The sequence below is a fragment of the Aquarana catesbeiana genome, linkage group LG12 (assembly GCF_042186555.1).
Source record: "Aquarana catesbeiana isolate 2022-GZ linkage group LG12, ASM4218655v1, whole genome shotgun sequence".
In the NCBI taxonomy this organism is placed as follows: Eukaryota; Metazoa; Chordata; class Amphibia; order Anura; family Ranidae; genus Aquarana; species Aquarana catesbeiana.
Window position 1 is genome coordinate 215,748,460 of NC_133335.1, and position 19,182 is coordinate 215,767,641.

Below are 19,182 nucleotides of genomic sequence, written 5' to 3' on the forward strand. Positions count from 1 at the left end.
CGTCCTAGCCTCAAATCACACACAAAGTGGTACAGGTTTTGTTCAAGAATATCCCTGTATTTAGCACCATCCATCTTTCCCTCAACTCTGACCAGTTTCCCAGTCCCGACTGCTGAAAAACATCCCCACAGCATGATGCTGCCACCACCATGTTTCACAGTGGAGATGGTGTTCTTTGGGTGATATGATGTGTTGGGTTTTGCGCCAGACATAGCGTTTTCTTTGATGGCCAAAAAGTTCAATTTTAGTCTTATCAGACCAGAACACCTTCCTCCATACATTTTGGGAGTCTCCCACATGCCTTTTCGCAAACTCAGAACGTGCCATTTCGTTTTTTCCTGAAAGTAATGGCTTTCTTCTGGCCACTCTGCCATAAAGCCCAACTCTATGGAGTGTACGGCTTATTATCGTCCTATGTACAGATACTCCAGTCTCTGCTGTGGAACTCTGCAGCTCCTCCAGGGTTACCTTAGGTCTCTGTGCTGCCTCTCTGATTAATTCCCTCCTTGCCCGGTCCGTGAGTTTTGGTGTGCGGCCATCTCTTGGCATGTTTGCTGTTGAGCCATGTTCTTTCCATTTATGTTATGATAGATTTGATGGTGCTCCTAGGGATTATCAAAGATTTGGATATTTTTTTATAACCTAACCCTGACTTGTTCTTCTCAACAACATTGTCCCTTACTTGTTTGGAGAGTTCCTTGGTCTTCATGGCCGTGTTTGGTTAGTGGTGCCTCTTGCTTAGGTGTTGCAGCCTCTGGGGCCTTTCAAAAAGGTGTGTATATGTAATGACAGATCATGTGACACTTAGATTGCACACAGGTGGACATCATTTCACTAATTATGTGACTTCTGAAGGTAATTGGTTGCACCAGAGCTTTTTATGGGCTTCATAACAAAGGGGGTGAATACATACACACATGACAATAATCGGTTTTTAATTTCTGAAAAATAGTTTTATGTATATATTTTTTCTAATTTTACTTCGCCAACTTAGACTATTGTGTTCTGATCCATCACATATAAATCAGATTAAAAAAATATTGATTCTAGATTGTAAGCTCTAACGAGCAGGGCCCTCTGATCCCTCCTGTATGGATTTGTATTGTAAGTGTACTGTCTGCCCTCATGTTGTAAAGCACTGCGCAAACTGTTGGCGCTATATAAATCCTGTATAATAATAATAACAATAATAAACTAAAGGCTGTAATGTAACAAAATAGGTAAAAAGCCAAGGGGGTGAATACTTTTGCAAGGCAATGTACATGGGTGCTGAAGGAGTGTAGGACTCGAAGATAAGTGTGATCTAGTGCAGTTATTAGTCTTGAAAGGCAGCTCTCTAACAAAGTAGCCTTTTGGGTCCCCAGTATGATCCAAGAAAAAATGAGATCCACAAGCCTATACATTAGTGGTCTCCGAACTGTGGCCCGAGGCCGGATGTGTCCCTTGGCCTGCTTTTACCTGGCCCTGGGGGCTTTATTCCAACAGTGGGGCCTAGTTCCTGCCACTGACAATGGGGCACTATTCCTCCTACTGACACCAATGATGGGGCACTATTCATCTCATTGACATCCATGATGGCGCACTATTTCTACCATTGACACCAATGATGATGTGCTATTCCTCCTATTGACACCAATGATGAGGCACTATTCCTACCATTGACACCAATGATGAGTCACTATTCCTACCATTGACAACAAAGATGGGGAACTATTCCTCTCATTGACACCAATGATCGGGCACTATTTCTCCCATTGATACCAGCAATTGGGCACTATTATTGCCCCTAATAGCAATCGTGGGGTATTGTTTACTCCCTTTGACGCCGGGACATTTTCTACTCCCACTGGCCACAGTGTGCCCCCCCTAAAGTTTGCCATAATGATCAAGTAAAAATGCAGAAACATGCATGGTAGAAGAGCCAAGGGTTCTTTTCTTCCCATGTTAACTGTGGGCAGCCTTCAATACTGCAGAGATTGGAGCCATAAAGGCATAAAGTTATTGTTGATTTTTTCCGTGTTGTACAGTGAGCCCAGACCAATGTGGTGACAAGGGGCTTGTCTGCAAGAGCCTGGGCTCACAGCTCGGAGGACAGGTGATGGCAGATCTGTGAGTTTGCGCTGGAGACATGCCAGTTTTTACAGCCAGTGGCTGCCTTTTTTATTTGTGAACAGCCTAGACCAGGGTTTCTCAACCAGGGTTCCTCCAGAGGTTGCTAGGGGTTGAGCAATGAGCAATTTCTGCCTCTCAGATAAGATTCTACTAACACCATTGATCTTTTTAGCTATCTGTAAGGGGGCAATTCTTTCCAATGACCATCACACATATCATGAGTTGTAAATCTAGTAATTTTTTGCAAGTGTTTCCTGAGAAGTTATTTCAAGGGTTTCTCTGCATTGAAATGGGTTGAGAAAGGCTGGTCCAGGCAAAAAAAAATGTAAAACAAAATTACTGGATTTCTGCTTTTAAGGTTTGCTTGCCTAATTTCATTTTCTAACTTTCCTTCCCACCAGATTTCTCATTTCAAGATCCCTCGTTACATAATCTTTGTGAATGAGTACCCTCTCACAATTTCTGGAAAGGTAATTTTGGGACGGGTGTGCTGACTTTTCCTAGAGGCGATATTGTAATCGTGATGTATGTGCTGGTCTCCGTACTCATGTCAACCTTATACTGTTCTTTGTTCCGTACAGGTCCAAAAGTTCAAGCTAAAAGAAATTATGGAGAAGCAGCTGAAGTTATGAGGAGCCCTTTACCCTTTTCACGTTCAAACCAAGAGCAATTGTCCTGGCCTCGAAAATGTAGCACCCCTCATTAGTGAATGCTGCTCTTCACGTTTGGTTGGTGACCTCTGATTGGCATTCTCCAGATGCCGGGACTTAGCGGATGAAGTGAAAGAGAATGAATGTAAAAAAGACAATTTATGTACACCTATCATCATCATTATATAAGCTCGTCCTCTGGGTGTAAACCAGTTTGTCAGGAAAGCCTCTGCTGTAAAAATTAGAGGAATAACATCTGTGCAGCACAGGTGAACCAATCCCAGGCCAGCTTCTAATCTAGTGCAGGTTAGATTGGCTGCTATCCGATTGGCTATGCATCTCCTATATTTTTATAATGAGCTCTACAGTTTTCATATTCCTCCGGGTCTGGTTTTTAGCCACTTCTTACCCTTTCTAACTTTCCTACTCCATTTACTGTTTTTACGACAAGCTTTATTAAATTGGATGCTGCTCCGTCCTTTATATGGGGCTTTTGAATTACAAACGTGGTCCTCAAGCTGTGAACACCGTCATGTGCCTTATACTGTGAATGTTAAGCAGCCCCTATTGCTTCTTCCAGAGCAGATTCTGCACCTTGCTTGTCCAGGTGGCAAAGTTGCTCTCTGTCCATCCTAATGTCCTTTGTGGGCAATCAAATACATCCTTAAAGTGGAGCTCTGCCCAAAAGGGGAAGCTCTGCTTCTTTGCACCCTTTGCCACATTTGGCACTTTTCTGGTGGGGGGGAGAGGGGTGTGTGTACCTGGTTCCCGCTCCCACTTCTGGGTAAGATCGCTCCGGCAAGTCCCCCCCCCTGCTGCCTTCTGGGAAACACACAGGTCCCAGAAGACAGCGGGACCATTCAGAAAGCACAGCGTGAATCAGGCATGTGCAGTAAGAATCCGTCTGTGCAACCTGAAGGCATCACTGCCAGTTTCCCTGAGTGAAGATGCCGACACCTGCACCCGAAGCTGATTGACAAATCCGCTCGGGGGGTGTCAACATCGGTGGATCCCTAGACAGGGAGGTGTCTTTATATTAACCACTTTAGCCCCGGAAGAATTTACCCCCTTCCTGACCAGAGCACTTTTTGCAATTCGGCACTGCGTCACTTTAACTGACAATTGCGCGGTCGTGCGACGTTGCTCCCAAACAAAACTGACGTCCTTTTTTTCCCACAAATAGAACTTTTTTTTGGTTGTATTTGATCACCTCTGCGGTTTTTATTTTTTTCGCTATAAACAAAAAAAGAGCGACAATTTTGAAAAAAACGCATTATTTTTTACATTTTGTTATAATAAATATCCCCCAAAAATATATAAAAAAAATATTTTTTTTACTCAGTTTAGGCCGATACGTATTCTTCTACATATTTTTGGTAAAAAAATCGCAATAAGCGTTTGATCGGTTTGCGCAAAAGTTATAGCGTTTACAAAATAGGGGATAGTTTTATGGCATTTTTATTAATAATTTTTTTTTTACTAGTAATGGCGGACACATCGGACATTTTTGACACATTTTTGGGAAGATTGTTATTTATACAGCAATCAGTGCTATACAAATGCACTGATTCCTGTGTAAATGACACTGGCAGTGAAGGGATTAACCAGTAGGGGGCAGTTAAGGGGTTAAGTGTGCCCTGGGGAGTGATTCTAACTGTGGGGGGCGTGGCTGTGTGTGACAGGTCACTGATCTCTGCTCCGATCACAGGGAGCAGAGATCAGTGACGCTGTCACTAGGCAGAACGGGGAGATGCTTGTTTACATTAGCATCTCCCCCCGTTCTTCCTCTCCATGAGACGATCGCGGGTATCCCAGCAGACATCGAGTCCACGGGACCCGCGGCCTGACTCACGGAGCTTGCCGCGGGCGCGCGTGCGCCCGCATGCCGCCTCTTTAAAAGTTAGTTTGCCTGTACGTGCCATTCTGCCGCAGTATATTTGCGTGAGGCGGTCGGCAAAGGGTTAAAAGTCAGCAGCTACAGTATTTGTAGGCTGCTGACTTTTAATTTATTTTTTTGATCAGACTGGAGCTCCTTCTTAAATTGCATCTGTATAGTTCTTTAGTCTGCAACGCTAGTGCCTTTTGAAGTGGGCCTAAGGTCAAAATTTAGATCGACTAGAAGAGATACATGGGGGTTACCATTGATAAAAGTGCTAGTTTGTTGGCTGCTAGGCTGACCCTTCAGTACAGTCTGTCAAAAAAGGTTCAAAACCTCCTGTACATGAGTGTGGTGGACTAGGGTCAATCTTCATGTGTTTTCACTTTAAGATACCACCCAGGGATATGTCTGGTCTTGCTGCCCTCTAACGACCGGGATAGTCCAAATAGTAACGGCAAAAAACAAAACAATGGAGGGCGCACCAGCCTAGTGCATTATCCCAACGGTGACTTAAGAGAAGCAGATAAAAACATACTTACAGTACAAATAATGAAGGTTCACAGCATATCAAGCCACTGCCTCATAGTAAAGTGGTAAAGAAAACCCAAAATGATCCAAAGAGATGCCATCCATGATCCAAAGGTGGCCTTAGAGGTTTCAAGGGCAAGCTCTCTTCCTTACTCGGCTCTGAGGAAGAGGGCTTGCCCTTGAAACGCCTAAGCCAGCTTTGGACAGCGTCTTTTTGGCGTTTAATCACTTTGGGTCTTCCTTACCACTGTACTACAAGGCAGTGGCTTGATATGCTGTGAACTGTCATTGTTTGTGAGTATGTTTTTTATCTGCTTCTATTAAAGCGGAGTTTCATCCAAAAGTGGAACATCCGCTTATCTGTCTCCCCCCACCCCTCTGGTGCCAGATATGGCATCTTTCGGGGGGGGCGGGCACCTGTTTTTGACAGGTACCCTGTACCCTCTTCCGTCGGACCTTGCCACGGCGAGGTACAACAGAAGTCTAGCACCCTCCTCCTTCCCCTGCTGTCATGCCAGTAGGAGAGCGCAGCGAGCTTCGTGCATACGCAGTAGGGACCAAGGATGTAAAGCCACAAGGCTCCACAGGCGGGTTCCCTCTACCGGCAATGGCGGCGGCAGCACCCGGCAGCCAATGGAAACATCGGCTGCGGTGCCGACATCGGTGGACTCCAGGACAGGTAAGTGTCCTAATATTAAAAGTTAGCGGCTACAGTATGTGTAGCTGCTGACTTAAAATTTTTTGAGGTTCAGGCGGAGCTCCACTTTAAATCACCGTTGGGATAATGCACTAGCCTGGTGCACCCTCCTTTTGTGTTTTTGTTTTTTTTGCCTTCAGTACAGTCCTCACAACTCAAAGAAGCAAAGAGTCAGCACCACAGCCAGGAAACTACCATCTTCCAAAGCGGCCAACAATTGCAGTTTTCAAGAGTTTTGCAGAGCGGCCCCGATCCTCCTCTTCTAGGGGTCCCCCGGAGGAGCTCCTGGCTCCTCCTCTGCATCGAGTGCCTCCACAGAGAGTCGCTTGGGGGCACTCGCGTGGGCATTCTCCCGAGTCCTGCTGCTGCATTCATTGACACAGACAGCAGGACTCGGCCCTGCCCCCCGGCTTGCGTGTCACTTTTTTTTTTAAGTCAGCAGCTACATATACTGCAGCTGCTGACTTTTAAAATATGGACACTTACCTGTCCAGGGCGCCCACGATTTCGGCACCCGAAGCCGATCTGTCTCTCGGGTGGGAATCAGGAAGTGAAGCCTTGTGGCTTCACAGCCTGGTTCCCTACTGCGCATGCGCGATCCCACTGGTCCCTGCTGTCTTCTGGGACCCGTGTGTCTCCCAGAAGACAGCAGGGGGGGGGGGGGGGGGATGGATGACAGAGGAGGCGTAGATATCCATGGATACTGCGGCCATCTATGCCCGGAAGTGGTAGCAAATACCTGGATTATACAATGGGGGGAGGATTCCAAAAAGCGGAAGTTGCATTTTTGGGTGGAACTCTGCTTTAAGGTTTGACCTCCTATTATATGGTTTTGTTAAATCTGAAGACAAAAATCTGCAGAAAGTCTAATAGTGTGTATGGGGCCTTACATTGTTAAAGAAAAAAAACAAAAACTTTTTGCCTATAGTTAAACTTTAACCCCTGCAGCCCTGGAAGATTACAACTGTGTGAGGATTGGGGGGTGGGTGGGCAGAGGACTTCCGATTTTAAGTAAGAGACCAGCCAGAAGCACAAGGGACGCTTTCTATTGAATGTATTGTACCATCCCTTGTACTGATTTTTAAAAATGTTGTAACAACTTAGGTTTTAGCAGTTCTTTCTCTACCGCACACCAGATGGACGCCCAATACCTGTAATGAAAATACCTTCAGATCTCGCACATGCTCAGTGCAGCACAAGCAGGGTAATAGGTTTCGGGTCAGGTTTCCATAGCAACGGCAGTGTCAGAGGAAGTTGCCGCCCCTTCCCAGAAGGCATTGCAAACAGGAAATGATGCGATGGGCCACGGCCAGGGAGGAGGAAGTGAAAAATGAATACAGCAGATATACAGTAGGTGCTGAGAAAAAAAAAAAAAAAAAATATCCAATTCGTTTACAGTGCACAGTTTAGTGAGGGATGCTGAAGAGTTGTAAAAGTGGGTGGAACTCCACTTTAAGGCTGCTATAGACTTATTACTGGCATTAAAGTGGTGTTCCGGCCGAAATTATACTTTTTAAATAAAAATACCCCCATAATACACAAGCTTAATGTATTCTAGTAAAGTTAGTCTGTAAACTAAGGTCTGTTTTGTTAGTTTATAGCAGTAGTTTGTTATTTTATAAACTTATAGCAGGCCGTGGCCATCTTAAGTGTGGGCATTTGAAGCCAGACTGTATTTCTTCCTGGATCTCATCCTTGCAGATCTCGCACATGCTCAGTGCAGCACAAGTAGTGTAATAGGTTTCAGGTCAGGTTTCCATAGCAATGGCAGTTTCAGAGGAAGTTGCCGCCCCTTCCCAGAAGGCATTGCAAACAGGAAATGATGCGATGGGCCGCGGCCAGGGAGGAGGAAGTGAAAAATGAATACAGCAGATATACAGTAGGTGCTGAGAAAAAAAATAAAAAAATATCCAATTTGTTTACAGTGCACAGTTTAGTGAGGGATGCTGAAGAGTTGTAAAAGTGGGTGGAACTCCACTTTAAATCAAATTTTCATTGGACTGCCCATGAAACACCAGCAGGGTGTCAGTCATAGACGGATCAACAATCTGGATCTGGCACAAATTAGCTGTAGCTCACTGAATTTTTAGAACATGTATAACGATTGTCTTATTTTTAATAAAAATACCTACCAATGTGACCGGTTGGTGATGTGTCTTTGTCGGTAGTTACAAAGAGAGAGAAATCTTTTTTCAAATAACTTTTTTTATTAATCATATATTCAGGTAAATAGAAAAGACAATAGTACTGTATTATACAAAATTCACTATTCCAGCGACAAAGCTGGTATGCAACCAACATCAATAAACAATTATTCAAGTGTATAAAGCTTAGATTGGGTGCCATATAAAGTTCAATACTCAGCATATAGGTATCAACATGGACCCTAGGATTGTCTAATAAACAAAAATAGAAAAAGATACAGTAGAGGAAAGAAAGAAAGGAGGGAGGGAGATGGAGGGGAAGGCTCAATCAATAGCTCAAGGAGGATCTTCCTGTCTATGCCAGTCTTCCCAGACCTTGTCATGTGTTTCCAATCTGTCTTGTAATCTAGCAGTCATTTTTTCCATTAGTTCTATATCCTTTATTCTAGTATATAGGTCTGTTTGAGTAGGCGGGTCCCGCCTTTTCCAGTAGAGGGCTATGAGGCACCTTGCGGCTGTCAGGATGTGTCAAAGCAGTTTCTTGGAGTGCTTGGGTATCTGTAAACCAGATACTCCCACAAGGAATGATTTAAGGGTTCTAGGGACCTGTACTCCTAACAAGCGGGTTAGTAAAAGTTGTGTCTCTGTCCAAAACGGCACTATCTTGGGACAGGTCCAGTAAATGTGGTACAAGGTTCCCTTATCTCCCTGACACCGCCAGCATCTGTCCGAGCTGGAAGGGTAAATAACTCAGAGAACGTCTGGCGTCATATACCAAAAAAAAAAAAATTTATAAGCGTTCTCCTTGTAGAGCGTACAAAGAGAACTTTTAGCCGCCTGTGACCAAATTGTCTGCCATGTCGCTTCTGGTATTTCCTCTCCCAATGTTCTCTCCCATCGAAGCATGTATGCATGCTTACCCTGCGTGGCGAAGCAATACGAATTTAGCACCCTGTATATATCTGAGATTAAACCTCGACGTGCCGAACCCTCTAACATCAAACTCTCAAATGTAGTTGGGGTTGAGAATTGTAAGTTCGGGGCTAGCGATTGGGCATAGTGCCTGATCTGTAGGTACCCATAAAATACCTGACGGGGCAAATAAAATTTCTGTTGGAGTTCTGTAAATGAGAGCAGTTTACGCGTACAAGGGTGTACTAGATGTCCAAAGTGGAATAAATTCCTTGTCGCCCATGGTGAAGACATTTGATGTGTGAGGCCTGCAGGCAGTCTGGGGTTATATAGAAAGGACGTAAGAAGTGATCTTTCCGAACCCAACTTATGTATTCTGGATAATTTACGCCAGAGAGACCTAAGATGTAGCATAGGGCCCAGAAGTCGGGCCGAGTCCACCTCCACATTTGCATTCCAGAGCAAACTATTTGGGTGTATGGGTGCCAGCCAAATTTTTTCAATTTCCGTCCATCTGTTGTAAGACCGTTGAGGAAACCAGGAGGCCAGGGCACGCAGTTGGGCAGCTTGGTAGTATCTATTTAAGTCAGGGAACGCCAATCCCCCTTCCGAGCGTGCCGCCATTAAGACTGATTGAGATACACTATGCCTCCCATAGTTCCAAACAAACTTCACCAAATCCGCCTGAAGTTTCCTCAGATCTGTCCGAGGGATCGGGATAGGAAGTGTCTGGAAAAGGTATAGAAGTTTGGGAAGGATGGTCATCTTTACAGAGGCCACCCTCCCCAGAAGGGATACATGATGGGCCTTCCACTTCTGTAGCAAATCCCTTATGGATCTAAAGAGGGGAGGGAAGTTGGCTCTATATAGGGTAGTGTAGGAAGGAGTGATCTGCACTCCCAAATATTTCAGGGCTATTGTTTTCCAGTGGTAGGGGAAGCATTGCTGTAGATGCTGGACCTCTGCTGGGGAGATATTAATAGGTAAGGCCTCCGATTTAGATGCAATTATTTTGTAACCAGAAAGGGAGCGATATAAATCGAGCTCGGCATGTAAATTGGGAAGTGATATCCTAGGCTGAGTCAGGGTAAGTATAATGTCGTCAGCAAATAGTGCTAGTTTAAATTCCCTGCCCAGTACCGGGACTCCGTGTATGTTTGGGTTTTTACAAACCGCTGCCGCCAGAGGCTCAACACAACGCAAATAATAATGGCGAAAGTGGACACCCCTGGCGGGTTCCGTTCGCATTCGAGAAGGCTGGTGATAAGGCAAAGGGAGTCTTGACCTGAGAGGTGGGATTTATGTATAAGTGTTGGATGGCCTGTAAAAAGGGGCCCCGGAACCCCATATATTTCAGTGTGGCAAACAGGAACGGCCAGCCAAGGCGATCAAAGGCCTTTTCGGCATCTAGCCCTAGAACCAATGTTTCCAAGCCGTCCCTGTTTGCCACCTCTATGAGATCAATAATCCGTCTTGTATTATCCCCTGCTTGACGAAGGGGGACAAAGCCCACCTGATCCTTATGTATTAAGGAGGGAAGTATTAGGTTCAATCGCATCGAGAGGAGCTTAGTAAATATTTTTAGATCAGAGTTTAGCAGTGCGATTGGCCTATAACTTGCACATAGTGAAGGATCTTTGTCAGGTTTGGGGATTAACGTGAGGAATGATCGCTGTATATCCGAGGGAATAGGAGTCTGCTGAAGAAAGGCATTAAACAACCTACACATATGGGGCAAGAGGGTCGGGAGAAATGTCTTATAGTACTCATAGGGGAGGCCATCGGGACCAGGGGATTTATGTGATGGTAGGTTTTTAATGGTGTCTGTCAGTTCTTCTACCGATATCGGGGCATTGAGGGAGAGTAAGTCTGACGCCTGAAGTTTGGGGATTCCACTGTCCATTAAGTATTGTCGCATACGTTCAGCTAAATCAGGGGGGAGTGGATCTTGTGGGATTTCAGGGTCATTATATAGGGCTGTATAGAATTCCCCAAAGGCTCGAGCTATTTCTTGGGGGTGTGAGAGGAGTGTATCCTTTCTATTCTTTATTTGGTGAGGGGTGGCCGTGTGAGATCGCTCTGACAGTTTACGCGCTAATAGTGAATGGGCTTTATTGCCTTTGTCGTAATAGGTTTGCTTCAGTCTACGGAGTGCTTTCTCTACATGGCCTAATGCTAGATCTCGGAGTGTGGTTCGTAAACAGACAATTTTTTTAAGAAGAGGTAGGGATGGTGAAATTTGTAGTTGGAGTTCTAAAGCTTTGAGATTTCTCTCCACCTGAAGTTTGGATGCTTTTGCATCCTTCCTCATGGCCGAGGAAATTGCTATACACCGCCCCCTGAGGACCGCCTTGTGTTCCTCCCAAAGAGTGGAAAGGGAGACATCAGAGGTGTCATTTTCAAGGAAATAGTTTTGTAATGTTGTCTCGAGTTCTAATTTAGATGGGGCGTGTTGGAGAAGGACGTTATTTAATTGCCAGTGGCATGGCTTACGTATAGGGGTGCCCATCTCCAAGGACATAGTCACAGGAGCGTGATCGGACCAAGAGATAGGCAGGATCTGAGCGTCCCTAGTGGCACGAAGTGTGGCATTGTTAACAAAAAAGTAGTTGTGAGTCCCGCGCAACTCGGATTTGTGGTTCTGTAGGATTCATTGATTCATTACATGACGATCTAGGCCTACCGAGTGAGATAGATTAAAGTCTCCAATGATCAGATATTCATTGGGGGATTTAAATAACCGCGCTAGTACTCTGGTTAAAAAGTGTATTTGTCGGGTATTAGGGGCATACAGGGCACAAATAGTGACCACCTGCACTTGCCATTGACCTCGTAGGATAATATAGTGCCCTCGTGGGTCTATAAAAGACTCCGTGCATTTGAAAGGGGAACCTCTTTTGAATAGAATTGCCACTCCAGCTTGTTTGCGGGGGCTAAATGCCTGGTATGCCTGAGGGTAGTATCTGGATGCAAAGGTGAAGGAGTCTCCTTTATTAAAATGTGTTTCCTGTAGCAGGACAACGTCCGCCCCAGACTGCCTGAGCTACCTCAGTGCAAGATGCCTTTTTTTATTTGAGTTCAGGCCGTGGACATTAAGTGATATAATCTTAACCATAATCGTGGGTGTATGTGAGCTCAGCGTTACTTAGCTTATCCAGCCGCAAGATTGTCCCGATATCCGGAAAAAGAGGGGACCCATATACAGAATACATCCAGTTGACCCTCCAGAGCCAGTGATGAGCCAGGGAAAGGGAGGGGGTGGGGAAGAGAAAGATAAAGGGAAGAGAGAGAAAAAAGAAGATATTAGTTATAAACATAACAAGTAGAAGCAGACATTGCAATAAGATCCTAAGCAGTGCGAACCGCCCAGGATCTATTAAGTTCCAGTAAGTCCCACCGAGCAGGACCCGCAAAAAGGACCCTGGCCGAGGGGACATAGAGAACCATGAAAACAAACACAACAGTGTTCAAAAACCTTCCTATTAGATAGGAAATAAATGGGGAACTTTGGTAAGTTAAACCTATAGGGGGACTATTGACCAGAAAAACTACCACTGTCAAGTCTCCAGTAAGGGGTGCCTGATATACAGCACAAAGTAACAGGCTTTAGGCCTAAGGGGGGGTGCATATATATCTGATGGGTGGGACCTAATATGGCAGTCAGCCATTCCTAGGCTTAGTAGACCCTCGAGGAGAGTCCCTGTCTCTGGGGCGTTTCGTTGGGGGAATCTTCTGCCAGATTACTGGGGGTGGTGTTGGTGTTTCCCCTAAGTCCCAATCTTGAAGGCGAGGGACAGGGATCTCCAGAGTGTTGCAGAAGTTGTCTAGGTCCTCCGGGAAACGTAACACTGCAGATTTTCCTTGATGGCGGGCTGTTAGGCTGAAAGGAAAGCCCCATCGATAAGTTATATTGTTTTCCTGCAAAGAAGCTAGTAGAGGCTGGAGAAGTCTGCGTTTTTGGAGAGTGATCCAGGAAAGATCTGGGTATAGCTGAATTTGTGTGTTTCCATGAACAACCTTCCTGGTGACTCGAGCTTTTCGCATAATGTCTTCTTTTAGGGGGAAGGAGTGGACTCTGCATATAACATCGCATGGTCTGGAAGCAGCCCTTTGGGACGCAGGGCACGGTGGGCTCGGTCCATCTCTATGGGTTTATTCGGGGGGTCCCCCAAAAGGTTGTTGAATAAAGATTGCAGGGTTTCGTGGAGGTCCTCCGGGCCCTCCGGTTCTGGTAGACCCCTGATCCGAATGTTTCTGTGCCCCTATTATCTAAATCTTCAATATGGCACTGCATGTTCCGAAGCATTAGATGGTGATCAGCTCCTTTCACCTGGGTACGGTGCACAGCAAGTTTGGTCTCCTGAATCTCCTCTTCCGCCATCTCTACTCTCTCAGATAAATGTTTAAGGTTGGCATGAATTGTTTGGATTTTCGCCCGACAAGTGGACTTGACTTCCTCGATAAGGAGTTTAAAGTCCTCTTTGGTGGGTATGGCTTGGAGACATGCCTGCCATGGGGGGATCTGCTGCAGAAGTGGGTCATCCCCCATATGTTGTTGAGGATACTGCAAAAAAGAGGATTTCCTCCAGGGAGCAGGGGGGGGCTCAGATCTCAATGTCTCACAGGGCTGCATGTGGGGGTCCTGCAAATCTCCCCACCTCAGTGAAGGAGAGGGAAGAGCTTTTACTAGTCCATCTCTGTGAGTCATATTCGGAGAGCTAGTCACTTGTGCTTAGGACAGTGCCTGGCTTGTGCCCCTTTCTGTAGTTTTGGGGATACTATGTCGAGCCTGTCTCTGTGGCTGGGGCAGGTCTGGAGCATAGTGGAGTTCCTGCAGGAGGGTACCTTCCCCAGTTTGCCTTGCTGACGGGGATCCCGAGGCCTGGGCGTATTCCGGGTCTGGTAGTGGGGGAAAGTCACCTGAATGTAGTGAGGGTGTAGGTGACACCGTTCCTCCTGCTGAGAGGATCAGGTCTGAGGCCGTGCGTAGCAGCTGCGGAAAGGCCTCAGAGCACTGGGTATAGCTGGCTGCTGTGAGGCCTAGTACAGCGTCACGGGAATCATGCTGCAGCCCGTCCTGGGGTGTATGGGGCTGGGATGGACTCACCCCTCCTGGGTCCTGATAGTGCGCACCGCTCCTCTCCTGATCCAGCACCGATGTGCTCTGTGGGTACAGCAGCGGTGGAGAGTTCGGCATTTGCAGCGGCCTCGTGGAGGAAGCGCGTGACGGTGGCGCCATCTTGTCCATCCCGTCGTTGGAGATGGAGGGAGATTTAAAATACTCCCGGAGGGTCGCAGAGGATCCGGAGGGTGGCACGGATGGTCCCCTGGGTTTGGAAGAGCGGGTTCTCCGATTTCCACCCATATACAGGTGCTTAAAGTCCCCTTAATAGGTCGTTAGGCTGCAGGCAGGTGGAGAGCTACAGGTTCAGGCTTCCATACAGGGCAGCTTCCGGTCACGCCCCCGAGAGAGAAATCTTGTTGGTTAAAACAAAAGAATACGGCATCTGAGCACCACAAACCAGAAAAAAACGCTATTAAAATAATTTTTAAAAGCAAACTCCCCCATCCATCCATGTCCTCCCTCCTTTATTTTACCAAGAGATCTCTTTCGAAAAGAACACTCCAGCATTTCTGGCTGCGGCAATCTTGAGTAAGGGCAGATGATTCATGTAGCATTTACTTCCTGCATTCCATCTCTCCTTGGCTCAGGCATGCATACAGGACGGTGTGCTTAGCTGAGAAAACCCATCCCCCCTCCCCCTCCTGAAGACTCCTGGGATGTATGACATCATTTGCCTAGGCAAGAAACCAGGAAGTAACTGAAAATAGGATTAAAAATGGTCAATGTTCATTAGGACCGTGAAGTTCCACTTTAAAGAATAACTCTGTTTTAGTTAGCAGCTTTACTGGCAATCCAGGATGTCCTCACAAAATATGTTTTTGAACCCAAACACTGCAATGTCAAATGGACCGGGACCCAAAAAGGGGAACTCCAACTGAATGACGGGAAGTGAGCTTTTTTTCTGATTCAGATCTGCTGGGTTATGACATGCTGAGAATAAGGAGTGGCCACAAACTATTTTTTTTTTTTCTTTACACATTCCGCCACTTAGGGCCTTAGACTGCCAAGAATGAGAATATTTATATAGCAGGTAGCACAGGTAGATACGATCGTCTGCAGCCAGCAAGGCCTGTACAATTCAATGACTGGCAGCCACAGGAGTTCGCATGTTGCTCATGGAGTGGTTCAAACTCCTTCCCCAATCTATCCAAAAAAGTTTTGGATTTAGAAACACTTAAGGCCCCTTTTCACACGACCGTTCCGATCGCGTCCGCCTATTCGTTTATTTACGAGGACCCAATCGGAAAGCTCCATTCTCCTCTATGAAGCGGCTGGTATAAATGGACATGTGTCTAAATCCAATCAGATCCGTTAAAAACAGATGGATGGATATTCGTTCCCCTTCCATCCGGCGGATCGGATGGCAGTCGGGTGTAAAGGCGGTCCCTTTATATCTGACCACCCATAGAGGCTGTGTCTGTGTCCGCTCTACATAAGCGGGGTGTACACCTCCCTGGCATCCGGCTACTCAGCGGGGATATTATATCTGTTCTACGCACTTGGGGGGTGCCGATGCTCGTCGCTGGCGGTCTTATGTAATACGGCGGGCGTGTAAACGCACAAATGCCTGTTCTGTTCTGAGAGGAGATGCAGATGGTAAGTTCCTAATAGCTGGCAACCACAATCTGTCATCTCCTATAGTCAGTCCCCTCCCCCTACAGTTAGAACACACAGTCAGGGAACACAGTTAACCCCTTGATCGCCCCCTAGTGTTAACCCCTTCCCTGCCAGTGACATTTATACAGTAATCAGTGCATTTTTATAGCACTGATCGCTGTATAATTGTCAAAAGTGTCCAATGTGTCCACCATAATGTCGCAGTCATGATAAAAGTCGCAGATCGCCTCCAATACTAGTACAAAAAATAATAGTAATAAAAATGCCATAAATATATCCCCTATTTTGTAGACGCTATAACTTTTGCGCAAACCAATCAATATACTCTTATTGCGATTTTTATTACCAAAACTATGTAGAAGAATACATATCGGCCTAAACTGAGGAAAAAATTAGCTTTTTAAAAAAAAAAAAAATGGGGATATTTATTATAGCAAAAAGTACAAAATATTGTTTTTTTTTGTTTATAGAGCAAAAATAAAAACCGCAGAGATGATCAAATACCACCAAAAAAAGCTCTATTTGTGGGAAAAAAGGACGTCAATTTTGTTTGGTTACAGTGTTGTGCGACCGTGACGCAGTGCCGTATCGCAAAAAGTGCTCTGGTCATTGAGCAGCCAAATCTTCGGGGGCTGAAGTGGTTAATGAAGAAGAGAATTGTGCGCTGCATTTCGAGATTTCATCATTTGCCGCCAGAGGCGTAACTAGAATCTTCAGGGCCCCGATGCAAGAAACGATGGAGGGCCCCCCTGACCCCTCTTTTCTCCGAGCCCGATGCCGGAACACCAGGGTCCGGTCGCAAGTGGGTGGCTGCATGTAAAGGAATCGATTTCCCCCCCCCGCTTCTCCTCCTCTCCCTCCCACAGGCATTCAGCGGCTGCAGGAGGAAAATGGAGAGATGGGTTCCTCTATGTCGGTGTTTCTCAATCAGTTGCAGCATAGTGATGATGCATTTAAGGGGTTAAAACAGGCGGTCAGGAGGCAACATATTGCCTCTTTACCGGCTGTCAAATGCCTCTGAAAAGCGATCTGAGCATGGATCACTTTTCAGAGGAACAGCATTTTTTTGCTGGTACTATGGACAAGCAAAAAAAAAAAATCGGTTCTAATGGGACACATATAGGGGGTCAGGATTAAAAGCGCATACATAAAATGTGCATATATACATGTAAACACACACAAATACATACACAATATATAAATATATATATATATATATATATATATATATATATATATATATATATATATATATATATACACACATATGCACACACATATAAACCAGTGGCAGATGGTGCTCAACATTTTTGGGGGGTGCAAGCAAACTGAAAAATTCTTTTAAAAAAAACGCATCAATTGCAGCCTCACTGTGCTCATCAAACGCAGCCACTGTGCCTATCAAACGCAGCCCTTGTGCACATCAATTGCCACCACTGTGCCCTCAAACACAGTCACTGTGCCTATCAAACGCTGCCACTGTGCCCATCAATTGCCACCACTGTGCCCTCAAACGCAGTCACTGTGCCTATCAAACGCAGCCACTGTGCCCATCAAACGCAGCCACTGTGCCCATCAATTGCCACCACTGTGCCCATCAAACGCAGCCACTGTGCCCATCAAACTCAGTCACTGTGCCCATCAAACGCAGTCACTGTGCCCATCAATTGCCACCACTGTGCCCATCAATTGTCACCACTGTGCCTATGAAACGCAGCCACTGTGCCCATCAAACGCAGTCACTGTGCCCAAACGCAGTCACTGTGCCCATCAATTGTCACCACTGTGCCCATCAAACGCAGCAACTGTGCCCATCAAACGCAGCCACTGTGCCCCGTTAAACGCAGGCACTGTGCCTATCAAACGCAGTCACTGTGCCTATCAATTGCCACCACTGTGCCCATCAAACGCTGTCACTGTGCCATCAAATGCTGCCACTATGACCCCCCTGCCCGCTCGCAGTCTGCCCGGCACTTACCCTGTCTCGGTGGGGCAGCGGGTGATGGCGACGAGTGGGGTCCTCCATGCATCTCCTCCCATCCTCTCCTCCTGATAGGCATCCAATAGCGGCGCCTGTTGTTTCAGCCAATCACGTGACGGGTAACAGACCCAAGCACCTGATTGGTGGAGAGGCGGTTCAGTGTTAGGAAATCGAATGTTTATTCGCTTTTCTAACACACCTGGGTGGACTGTGAGCGCCAAGCATGGCACTCGCAGTTTACCTATTTTGATGCCTATTAGTGCTTTCAAAACACCCCCGCCAGTGTCATTCAGGCGCCGGCGTCCAAAAAGGGGCCAGGCGTCTGAATAGGGGGGGCAGTGGCGGCCATCGATAGATTCACGCTATGCATGAATCTATCTATTTGTGATAGAGGGGTGCCTGGAGAGAGGGGGCGGCGCCCATATGGATGCACCGCCACTGTCACTGATATAAACACATACACATACATATACATAGATGCACACACATAGATGCACACACATAGATGCACACACACATGCACATACACACACACATACATACACACACATGCACACACACATACATACACACACATGCACACACACATACATATAAACACACATACAGTAGATAAAAAATGGCAGACCTTTACCTTAGCTCTTCCTGCCGGGTACTGCACTGTAGGGGGAGACAAAGAGCACAGCACTGTGCTTTCACTTTCTTTGTAATGTCACCAGCTCCCTGCACAGTGCCGAATACAGTTCGGCTTGGAATCGGGGAGCTTGTCTGCGCTCCTCCTAACAAAGTACTGCATACAGGGGGCCCTCAAGGGCCCCCTGCAGCAAGGGGCCCGGTCACCATGGCAACCTCAGCGACCCCTATAATTCCGCCACTGTTTGCCGCGTCACAAATGTTAATTCTCCATTACCAGCGCTAGTTTACAAGACCGACCGCTTCCGGCTCATCCTTGCTTCCAATCATGCGTGTTTTGTACTTTGGACTTTTGTCTGACGGACTTGTGTACACACGATCGGAAAATCCGACAACAGACATTTGTCTGCGGAAAATTTTAAAGCCTGCCATCCAACATTTGTCCGCGGAAAATCCGACAACAATTGTCTGATGGAGCGTAATTTTCCGCCAATAGCCTGTCATCACACAGTTCCTGTGGGAAAATCCGATCGTGTGTACGAGGCTTTAGGTAATAGGAAAGTCCTAGGCCTGAACACCACCTGGGTTGGAGGTATAGAAGTACAATGTAGGTGTGACAGCTGTTGCCTCTCTCCAGCGTTGGGGTATAGTGTGGTATTATGGGGTGTAGTAGGGTGCTGGGTAGTGTGTATCAGGGTGTCACGTCCTATGTAATTAGGGTGTTCTCAGGTGTAGTAGAGGACTATGCAGGGTGTGCAGCTGTCCTCTCCAGTTCTCAAGTAAAGTGGGGTGTTCTCAGGTGTAGTAGGGGTTTGTATAGGGTGCCTCAGCTGTCAAAGCACTCCAGTTTTTTGGATACAGTAGGGTGTATCATGGTTTGGGGTGTCAGCTGTCACCTCTTTAT

At 46.3% G+C, this 19,182-nt stretch overlaps 1 protein-coding gene across 1 annotated transcript in view; it reads left to right on the plus strand.

Annotated features, from left to right (window-relative positions):
* Positions 1-3,267, plus strand: part of LOC141113515 (medium-chain acyl-CoA ligase ACSF2, mitochondrial-like) — a 66,010-nt gene extending 62,743 nt beyond the window's left edge. Inside the window, exons 15-16 of the mRNA XM_073606677.1 lie at positions 2,514-2,582; positions 2,694-3,267. Coding sequence (XP_073462778.1) covers positions 2,514-2,582; positions 2,694-2,744 — 120 coding nt within the window. The 3' untranslated portion in view covers positions 2,745-3,267. The remainder of the gene's footprint in view (positions 1-2,513; positions 2,583-2,693) is intronic.
* Positions 3,268-19,182: the final 15,915 nt, after the last annotated feature.